The 11,566-nt window shown below is 38.6% G+C and overlaps 1 protein-coding gene across 1 annotated transcript in view; it reads left to right on the top strand.

Annotated features, from left to right (window-relative positions):
- Positions 1 to 6,848: 6,848 nt before the first annotated feature.
- Positions 6,849 to 11,566, top strand: part of mynn (myoneurin) — a 5,027-nt gene continuing 309 nt past the window's right edge. The window contains exons 1-10 of the mRNA XM_010788722.1: positions 6,849 to 7,001; positions 7,578 to 7,631; positions 7,738 to 7,760; positions 8,300 to 8,573; positions 8,793 to 9,751; positions 9,937 to 10,096; positions 10,254 to 10,432; positions 10,534 to 10,626; positions 10,890 to 11,015; positions 11,460 to 11,561. Coding sequence (XP_010787024.1) covers positions 8,308 to 8,573; positions 8,793 to 9,751; positions 9,937 to 10,096; positions 10,254 to 10,432; positions 10,534 to 10,626; positions 10,890 to 11,015; positions 11,460 to 11,561 — 1,885 coding nt within the window. The 5' untranslated portion in view covers positions 6,849 to 7,001; positions 7,578 to 7,631; positions 7,738 to 7,760; positions 8,300 to 8,307. The remainder of the gene's footprint in view (positions 7,002 to 7,577; positions 7,632 to 7,737; positions 7,761 to 8,299; positions 8,574 to 8,792; positions 9,752 to 9,936; positions 10,097 to 10,253; positions 10,433 to 10,533; positions 10,627 to 10,889; positions 11,016 to 11,459; positions 11,562 to 11,566) is intronic.

Here is an 11,566-nt window from a genome sequence, read left to right as displayed (position 1 = left end):
GTCAGACTTCAAACGCTGTTTTCAGATGGCAGGTATAACATTTGTTTAAATCAGTTGCACTTCTATTAGATAGCTCGCCTCCAACACATTGTACAAGTACGAAGGTTGGGACATCTCTAAACTGTTGACCAATCACAACAAAGCCAGCAGCTAACCAATCAGAACAGACTGGGCTCTGGTTTCAGACAGAGGGTGAAAAAAGGTGCTACAGTACAGGCAGTATGAGAACAATAAAGAGCTTTTTTAACATTAAAGCAGGTAAACATGTCACAACTGTTATCACAGAGGAGACAGCTGATGTGCCATTTCCTGTATTTTGTAATCAATATTACACATGGCTGCAATATTTTTAAGACAAGTAAAGTACATTTTGTAAGACATCTTGATTGAATTGCCTTTGGGGTTGAGCCACATTAATGATTTTTGTCAAAGAAATAACTTAATACAGGATAACGTTTCTCAAAACTTTTCAAAGTTTAACATTTTCAGACATTTATTGAATGATTATTAATTTTGCAATAAATTTAGGAATTATAATGAATAGAGTTTGAGCTCCAGGATGTGCAGTTTTAGTTGGGTCTCCTTTTAAGGATTTCATCTTACTTAAAGCTAAACCTTTCCCTACGCACCCACTGCCCCTTGAGCCCTATCTGAGTGTGTGTGTGATTGTTTATGTGTGTGTGAGTGATCCTTAACCTACATCACTGACACACACCCACAAAGTCAATCAAGCACTCCCTCGCTGTCGACTGTTTGCTGGAAAAGCCATCACACACACACACACACACACACACACACACACACACACACACACACACACACACACACACACACACACACACACACACACACACACACACACACACACACACCTACCTGTGCACTGCCAGAACAAGAGCCAAGTCTATTAGTCCGTTTCTATGGTGAGTCAACTTTGTCCCATTTCACTTGTGTCAAACGAATTACCGGTAGGTCTCCACAGAGACTGGAAGAGCAGGTCCTTGTAACACACACTCACACACACGCCCATCCTTACACACACGCCCATCCACAAACAGAATAAAGAAATTAAGTCTTTCCTCAGACTTCCCGTCAGAGTCTGCCACTTAACATTTTGAAAACGTTCCCCAAATCGGCCACATCATTACACAACAATCTTGCAGAAAGAGCAGCGTTCTGACAAAATGACTGTGAAATGCACATAGTGCACGCAAAGGAACAATGTCAGTGGAAGTGTAAAACAAAAAAGACTACAACTGCCAAGGTAAGAAAGAATAAACATCCACAAGCTTAAAACTCTGCAAGCACAAAAAGACTTTCAGCAGCTTCAATAAGTTCAACTGCAGATTCTGGGGAAGAATCCACAAATACGGCGACATGATTTCTGCACTTAATTATAATAATATACTGCACACACCCCAAAGTGCTCCACAACTATAGAAGAACAGGGAAATCATAATAAACACGAAAAACTAAACGGAAGCAAACACAAATTAGAGAAACACAATCTGACTCCTGCCCTGAAACACAACTTCCTCTAACATAATAATAAAAACATTCATCCTAAAAAAGGGAAATACTTCAGAAATGAGTCCTCCATCATTCATTGACTGAACGGTTCAAGAAAAGATCTGTCATTGTTGGTTACAAAATATCATAATAATAATATCTAAAAATAGATCATATTTTCAGGGGGATGACCTATAGTTTGGCATCTCCGAAGTTAAGGAACCATCCAGCGACAGAAAATTAACAATGAACATTTGTTAATATTTTTCATTTTATTGCAGATTACATGCAATAAAATCTCCCTTCAAGAGGGTTCTTATTATTATGTATATGATGTATTGGTTTAACAGAGGTGAAGGCTTTTTATACTTTCCGTTTGTTGACATTATTCGAAAAAAAATCTTCTTCCGACAATCTCCTCCCCCCCGCCCCCACAATGCACTGGTTTTCCTTTCAGTGGTGAGCCGAAGTGGAGATGGATCATTACAGGGTAGTAATGATCCACAGAAGAACAACCAGATGAGCTGATGACTCAAAAGTACGGAAGAGTATTAGTCTCGGTAAAAAAAGGAAAGTAGGATGACTAATTGTATTGCATTTTAAGAATGACATCGAAATGCCAATAAAGAAGTCAATGGAAGTCGAAAAGTCAAGAAGACAAAATGTTGAGAATAAAGTCATTTTATAAGCTAAAACTGGTTTGATTTATTACTAATAATTCAACTTTATACAGAACTTTTCAACTGTATCTTGAAATAAAACATATTTGTGCTCTGACTTTATTCTCAACATTTCAACTTTATTCTGACGGATTTGTCTTCAATTGAATCTCTCTTTCTCTGAATTATGTTCTAATTATGGCAATACCAATTACATCTTTACTTTATTCTTGACATTTAGACTTAATTATCATAAAGCAAAGGAAATTCTTCCTTCTCTGGCACACTTACTAGACTTCATTCCCAAATGAAGTGCTCAATAAGCATTGATGGCACATCTGTAAGTCACAATGTTTAAATGGGTTGGTGAAATAGTATAACAAATGTGATGGACAGGCTGGTTGCAGGAAGTGGTTTTTGGTTTGACTGCAATCTGTCGAGGGCTGAAAAGAAAGGAGGATTTACTTCAGGTCTGACTCGTTCTCCTTCTCGGGCTCAGCTCCGCTAACCGCCTCCGGGACCGACTCCGGCCCCGGGATATTCTCTTCTAGCATCCCCGTAACGCATGGCTGCTGTCTGACCACTGCAGTCCAACACGCACACACACACCTCCACTCGCTGCTCTGCAAACACACCGCAGAGGACGGATGCCTCCAAATGCCATGAATACACCAACATCACCGCCGCATCGCTCAAGACGCTAACTTTACCTCAAATGACCGCTAATTATGCACCTGTGCCGCGACAACACGAGTAAACTTAAACACAAACTGACACATTCTTAATTTGTGTTTAAAATACTGATAAACAGCGTCATTTTTGATATTTCCTTACCTCCTGATAAAGTGAAGCACAGCAGCAAGTTGAGCGTGCGGATCAGCGCGAGCCAGTGTGATGAACCAATTTAACACATCTTTGAAAGACAACAGTAAGTAGCAACAGCACTTCCTGTGACTATACTTCCAAAAATAAAACTCCTTTTTAAGTGTCCACAGGGTTAGAATGCTCTTATTTATCTACAATGTTTGGACAATTTATACGCTTGAAGTATTTAGTTGTAAATATTTAGTTAATGTACTTTACCAGAATATATCCATTTAGCGTAGGCCTACTTCTTCTCCACTACTTCTCAAAGTTCATTAAATTACATAATTAACTAAATTACATTGTTGTTACTTTTTTAGATTCAGGTTAATAATACAATATTTAATCTACACTTTCACTTTTACTAATTTTGTTTGAAAAGGGTCAGTGTACTCCAAAAATATGTAAATATACCCATGTTACCTGATAACTACAATAATTACAATCTTTTGTTCTGCTTTTTCTTCTTGAGGCTTTTGATTGTAATTATGTAAATTGAGGACAGTTGATGTGGTATACCGTAGCTCTTGTATTCCTCTGACTTTAGGCTATAGAAAAAAGAATTATCCTGACTTGTATTTAGGGGAAAACACCCAAGCAGGTAAATACAGAGACACTACATGTATTGCCAGTCCCAACAGTCAGGTCAGTTTAAAACGGTTACGTCTCCAAGTCTCTTTAATCTGAATTGAATATGAAGCCAAAAACAAAAACAACTTATAACCAGCATAATGTAAAACACTGTAGTAACTACAGGGCCATTTTTTTTTTACAGTAAATCGTTTGGTACTGATACAAATTATTTTATGTTTTTGACATGTTTTTTCATTAAAGAAATATTTAATGGCTGTATAATATAATAAAACACAAAAATAAAAACAATGGATTAGAAATGAGGAGATTTATAAATTAATTCAATTTTTTAAAGTAACATGTTTATTTTGAAGGGAAAATCTTACTTCCGGGTGCACTTGTTTTCCTATCTCTAACTTGCTGCAGCTGCCTCTGCTAAACCCCGCCTGAAAACCTCTGTAAGAAAGCTACAGAGGTTTTCAGAAACAGTTCATCTTTAATGTCTTTGGAAAGATATAATGTATACACAACAAAAATGATATAAATAACAGAGGTTTTATAGCAGATGATACAAATACTGTGAACCTACTAAGATAAGTTCCCTTAAGAAATATTAAAGGAACATTACAATGATTTATTGTTGCAATGACATATTAGCAGACACACACTCACACACAAAAACACATATACAAATACACATAAGGAATATGGAAGCCCTAAAAATCAATGGTTCATATTGTTTACTTCTCTATTAATGTCGTTATCGCTAAATAGTAAAAGTGGTTTTCCGGAGATAATGAGAAATAAACCTTAGCATTATATGTTTGATTTATAAGACATTTATTTTGGTGAGAAAGCCCTTTATGACCATGTGTCGAAAATTTTAATTCCTAGATGAGATTTAACTCTTGCCTATCAAATGTAATCAACAGAATTTATTTTTTGTGTTATTTAAATATTTCATAAGTCATTATCTTTAGAAATGTTGTCATCGTCTCCAGTTTTGAAAAATCGAAATGTTTTATATTGAGATAATACATATTAAGCAATTAAGTAAAATTCAATAGGAATTAAGAAAAAACAGGAAATCAAATGTTTGTCTTTCATGGCTGCTGTACACACACACACACACACACACACACACACACACACACACACACACACACACACACACACACACACACACACACACTTGATTTTCATTGCCAACAAATGTTGTGCACATGGTAATAAAGCCACTGAAACTCTGAATCTTGAAAAGCTGTTATAATGTATGTCACTTTACAGTAATTCCATTTTGCATTTACATTTTCAGCTGCACAGAGATATGACATGTTCACGCCAATATTATGCAAACTCCGTTTTGGTATCCTTTTTAATGGTGGAAGTCAACCAAAAACATTTACTCATGCAGTGACCATAATTCATTACTACTCATAAAACATCTTTCATCTCCAGTGAAAAACATGTATAAGAGATTCTGAATGTTTGCAATAAAGTGAAAGATTAAGTATTCCTATATTCTCCTCCTTCTTAAGTTAAATAAAGTCTTTAAAAAGCCTGTTGAATTATCTGGAAAATGCGTCATGATATAACAGTAAAAAAACACTGACAGTGTAGATTTGACTGCATAATTAATACTTGTAATTGAAATACATTTGGCTGATTATGTACTTTTTCTAGCAGTATTTTCACATACATTTTTTTATTATGGCTGCATGCATTAGTTTGTGTTGTTGCGGGTCAATGCCCACAGAAATCAATAAATGATCAGGGATTTATTCTCTATTCCTCCCCTTGATGCAAATTGTTTTTGCCAAATGTGAAATCTCAGTTTGTAATGTTTACTCAAGGTTGTGACCTCTTCCTTCCCGGGAGACTCTTTCAAAGAGAAGACATTTATAACTAAGTACTGCATTAGTTATGTTATTTAAACGTATGCAAGTATAATAAGGATAATAACATTGTTGATATTTATTATTTTTTACTGAATCAACTAATGGATTAATGGACTTATTATTGTTATACCAAAATATCATGTAACCTTGTCATATGTTTCGTGTTCAGAAATTGCATTTTGTAAGGTAACTACAGCTTTCAGATAAAAGTAGTGGAGTGGAAATTATATTTTTCTCTATTTGTACACAACTACTACTTTTTGTCAAATGTCAAAAAATGTTTTAATAAAAATGTTGCTTTATTTATGAGAAGTAATCTCAAAAAGATCTGCTCAGGAAATATTTCACTTTGAGGACAGAAATTCATGCACACATGTGATTAAAAAAACAAACAATTTCAGGGCAGGAGGCTTTCAGCATAAAAGTTTCATTATTACCTGTTAATAAGTAAGCTGCAGCGTGTGCAGTTCTGCAGTATCGAGCTGGAGAAAAGCTGTGCTGACTTCATGAGATGAAAAAGTTCCCTGGACAGCAGTTTGCTCCTGATTAACGACACACTGAAGCTCAAGCTGCAGATTAATGACACTCATTTGAAAAGAGTAAGGATATGAAGCCACCAATTGAAAAAAAGTGGATAAGCAATCAGTGAGTGGAACAACATTTAACATGAAGGTTGGTGGTAGTTAACAGGATAACAACAGGAGAAAAGGAAATTAAACAACAAGACAGACACAGAGTTGTGTTTTTTCTCATACAACATTCAGTCCACTTATCTCCCCATTAAACTCCACATGCTGAGATTAAAATTACTTTAGCTGTTCCGAGCAACACAGAGCAAGACATCATCAGATTAATCCAGTAGCTAGATAGAGAAACACATCAGAGCAGCATCCTACAAATCTAAATATATGTTTACCCAGGTACAAAAGGAAAAGTCCTGAATTTTGTAATATTAGACACTATCAGACAAACGTTTTGGCATCAAAATATACATTACTGAGAAGGAATTTTTTATTTTGCAAAGAAAAGCAGCCCATTAATTCAGCAATTAGAGTATTATGGTATAAGGGATAGGATTTTTGGGAGGTACTGTAGTCAGATACACTAATATTTAAAGCTCATAATAATAATGATGTCATTATTAATAAATATGTATTAATCTTACACATTATAAATGTGTAAACTGTTCTGCTTGAGATTAAAGATACAAAAAGTCTCATTACAGTCCCAGAATTTAGACAAAAAGTCGGATCCATGATTTTAAAACTAGAGACTAGAGAAATAAAATGTGATGATTAATTCAAAGGAAATAGATGTTGTTAACCAAAGACTATTGTACCATCCTTTTTTTTCTTATAGTTATCTAACCCCACTCTCGAAAGTTGTCGGGCGTGGGGATGTTCATCTTGCCCCAGCCGAGTTTCTTTGTCGTTGGCGAAGTATCGCGAGAAGTTCCGAAGTCACGGGGATAATGGCTGGAGATCGCGGATATTAGAAGGTACTTTTCTGCTTTTATTTACTTTGTGCTGGATTAATAATAGTGCATTTACACCAACAGTTTACCGTAGCTAACGATGCATTTGCACGTATCGTCGTTCAAATAAGCGATGATAACATTCTGTGGCAAATTACGTCGCCACTACCGGTAAAAACATATCGAACCTTCGAAATAAGAGCACAATGTTTTCCGCGCTTTTTACCACTACAAAAACAGTTAGCTCTAACTTCATAAATCGACCGTTTTGGTAATAATCGTTTTCGAGGCCGCGTGTTAAGTACACAACTGATTCATAAATATACGTGAAACGACAAACCACCAACAGAAGTCCTTTAAAACGATGTACGACACTGCTATTAGCATTAGCATGACCGTAAGGCCTGTTCAGGAAGCAGGCGGGAGCTTTTATTTTCCAAAACTGATTTTCAACATCACCTGTCAAATAGCTGCTCATTCAGAAAATCACATATCTTAAAAACTGTTTATATAAAGTATACATGTTTTTTTAGACTTTTATCATGTTCAGTGGATTGTCTTCTTATACGTTTTTTGTTATTTCATAACGATCTTCAACAGAGAAAGCTACAATTGAAGTGTTAAAGAGGAGCTGAAGCAGTCACATTACTGAGAGTAAGTACTTTTATTATGAATGAATTGATTTATTTTTATTTGCCTAAAGGTAATTTTTTGTAATACTATTTTATGTAATTGAACTATTCTGTTTGTTGTTTTCCAGCTCTGTCACTGGATTTTCACCAGGTGAGTCATTACTATAGGACTGTACACAATATAAACACACGATAAAGCAATCTTTTAGTTTTATTTATAACTACCTCAACTAATCCACTCCTACTTTAATTACAGACCTCAAAGGAAAAGTACTAATAACATTTGTAATTGTAGTAATAAAGTAAATAAATAAAGTTGTTGGCGCATGTGCAAGGAGTACTCACATTTGGCTTCAAAAAGTTATTTAGTGCAGTTTTTCTTTCAATGTTATTTGGTAGACTCTACAATGAAATTAAATACATTTTAATTGTCTATTGCCATTTTAGAGCAGCAGTTGTTTAGTATTGGTTAGTACACATGTATCAAACAGACCTAATGTATTCAAACACACAAAAATACTTTCAACATACAGTAAATACTTTGAAGCACATCAAAAAAAACTTGTTATCACATGTAAAATATTCTCAATGTATGTTATTATCTCACAGCGCCCTCTAGAGGACAGTATATCATTAAGAGGAAAAATAATAACGATTGGCTTTAATGTTATATTTCTCCTCTCTTACCAGCTGTAGGGATGGCTAATATCTCCAGCCATGGGAAGCTGCTGCTGCACCGCCTCCATCAGCAGCGGGAGATGGACTTCCTGTGTGACATCACCATCATGGTGCGAGACGTAGAGTTCAGAGCCCACCGCAACATCCTGGCTGCGTTCAGCAAGTATTTCTCCTCGCAGGCTGAGAAGGGTCAAGATATCACGACCCTGGACCCCGATAAGGTCAGCCGCTACGCCCTGGAGAAGCTCCTGGAGTTTATCTACACTGGACAGATGAACCTCAGCAGGTAACACTTCATCAAATATAAATTGTGGTGTTAAAAACGGGGGGGAAAAGCATAACAAATGACTAAAACGTCCTCTTTGTCCACTATTAGACTAAGATGAGGGTGCTCTACTAGGAACGCTTTTACAGCTTTTGCAAAGATTTAAGGAGAACTAACCTTAAACAACATGTTTTTTTTCAGCTATTTAAATGACTAAAATGTTCCTTTTCATGGTTTCAGCACGAGACAGGCGGCGGTGCGTCGTGCGGCGGTGTTCCTGGGAATTTCTGAAGCCACAAAGTACATGGAGGAGACCCCGCACTGGTCCGAGCCCAGTGAAGCGTCTGAGCTGGATAAAGACGCTGCTTTCTCTCTGCCCAGCCCCACCACTCCTGGGAGCCCCAGCTCTCCTGTCCCCCTGTCCATCGTCTCCACGGCGGGGGAGTCTCAGGAAGAGGGGACGGCTGTCAAAGAGGCTGAGGATGTAGATATGGAAGAGGGAGAAGCCGAAGCCGATGAAGAGTACTCTCCTACTACGCAGAAGAGTGCTGGGAGAGGACAGGGAAGAAAGAGAGGCAGAAAGCCGAAGAGTTTTAGTGGCGAGCAGGTGGAGGCGAGCAGCTCTACTGACGGGACCCCCAAAGCCTACAGGGGGAGAGGGAGAGGCCGAGGCAGAGGGAGGGGGAGAGGGAGAGGTGGATTTAAAAGTGAGATTCTGCCTTTGGAGGATTCTGACGGTAGTGTGAAAGATTTTGGGGACAACTCTGAAGACTGGAGCCCCTCGCTGGATGATGATACTACAGCAAAGAAGCCTCGACTGAGCGTGGGAGAGGGGAGGAGAGGGAGAGGACGGGGGAGAGGTAGGGGTAGAGGTAGGGGTCGAGGCAGGAGGAAGGTCGTGAAGGAGGAGATAGAGGACATGGAGGATGAAGCAGAGGAGAGCGGCACAGGTGAGACAGATGAGTTTGACCTGGGGCTGGACATGTCCCTGGAGGAGGGGGAGGTGGGGGTGCAGGAAGCGGCAGAAATGAACGAGCTGACTCTGGCGTGCCCCGAGTGCGATAAACTGTTCAAAGACGTGAGCAGCCTGCGCCGACACGAGAAGATCCACAAAGGCCTGAAGCCCTTCGTCTGCATCTTCTGCTCCAAAACCTTCAGACAGGCCACGCAGCTGAAGACCCACCTGCGCATTCACACAGGCGAGTTACCATTTATACTTCAACTGTTACAAATAGTAGGTTCCACAAGCCAGGAACATATATATAATGTTTTACCCAATCAAGATGAAGGTAAAGTTCATGGAACGGTTACCAAATACCACTTGTTGGACGAACACATAGGAAAACGTTTCTATGTAGCTGAACCTCTCTGTTGTTTGTTGCAGGCGAGAAGCCGTTTAATTGCCCGGACTGCGACAAGTGTTTTGCTCAGAAGTGTCAGCTGGTGGCTCACCGCAGGATGCACCACGGAGAAGAGAAGCCGTACACCTGCGAGCGATGCGGCTTCAAGTTCGCCACCTCGTCCAACTACAAGATACACATCAGGTACAAACATACAGTGTATTATTATCATTAGTATATGCACAGAGAGTCAAGATAGAGTTTTATCCTGCTCCTTTTTTGGTATTTATCTGCAGGTTTAAAGATTGTGTATCATTTAGATGCAACTGATCTCTGACTTATTTTGTTTGTGTTTTCACAGATTGCACAGCGGGGAGAAACCGTACGTGTGTGACATCTGCGGTCAGGCGTTCGCTCAGTCCAGCACGCTGACCTATCATAAGCGCCGACACACTGGAGAGAAACCGTACCAGTGCGATCTGTGCGGCATGTCCTTCTCTGTGTCTTCTTCTCTCATCGCTCACGCACGAAAACACACGGGTAATTTCACATTTAGAAGTCATTTTTTGTTTAAGGAAAACATCGAGACTTGTCGTCTTTTGGCTCAAAGCTACTTTTTAAAATATATTTTAATTTTCCAGGTGAGACTCCGTACAAATGTTCCCATCCCCAATGTGAATCAAGTTTTGTGACGTCTTCCGAACTGAAGAAACACATAAGGCGACTTCATCCAGGTGAGTGTTGCTCAAGGCCAATCAAAATCAGTCTTTTCACTTTAAAGTATACTGACAATAAAATCAAAAAATATTCAAAGAGCAATATCCTAATATACAAGAATTAAAATCCTGTTTTTTTTTTATGAGCTTGTTCTTAATAAAACAGCCCAAAAGTGGAAATATATTCAGTCTTATTAGGACCTATCTGATCAAAATGAAATGTAACAAAATGTCTATAATCATAATTATGTGTGTGTGTGTTTGTGTGTGTGTGTTAGCAGACGGAAACACGGGTGTGCAGTGTCTGCTGTGTGGAAACCGGTTTGCCAGTGTGAAGAATATGATCAAACATCAGGAGAAAGCTCACGCTGACGAAGTGCGGCAACACAAGGAGAGAGCCAGAGCAGGTAAGCTGTGTGTGTGTGTGTGTGTGTGTGTGTGTGTGTGTGTGTGTGTGTGTGTGTGTGTGTGTGTGTGTGTGTGCGTGTGCGCGTTTCTGGGAAAAGGTTTAACTATCAGTTCACTCTGGAGGAAAGGCATTAAAACTTAATACCATATTACAATATGAAGGAAATGTTTGTACCAAAATCTTTGCAGAATACACAAAGCCTTTCGTACTTTGGAACAGATTTTTTTCATGTATTCCTCCAACGCCACATGAATTCCAATGAAAATCCAATTGTGGAGGTAACCAATGAGATCCTACCTTTAGGGTCGCCCACAAAAATAGGTGGTTCCTGCTCCACTCTGTTACTTTTTTCTCGAGTTAATCAATAGAACCATTGGTGAAAACAGAGTGCAAAGTTTACCTGTGGTTTGGTAACTTTGTGTTGTTTCTGTTTTGTGAGCAGTGGTCCTCCTGGCTTCCAGTCACCCTGTGGCGTTCGTCCAGAGTAAACTCTCTCAGGAGCACAAAATGATGGCGTCCATCGCTGAAGGCGGGGAGCCAGCAAACCCC

The sequence above is a fragment of the Notothenia coriiceps genome, unplaced genomic scaffold (assembly GCF_000735185.1).
Source record: "Notothenia coriiceps isolate Sejong01 unplaced genomic scaffold, NC01 NC01_scaffold00032100, whole genome shotgun sequence".
Lineage (NCBI taxonomy): Eukaryota > Metazoa > Chordata > Actinopteri > Perciformes > Nototheniidae > Notothenia > Notothenia coriiceps.
The sequence above is the reverse complement of the archived record's forward strand: the minus strand, read 5'-3'. Positions and strand labels throughout refer to the sequence as shown.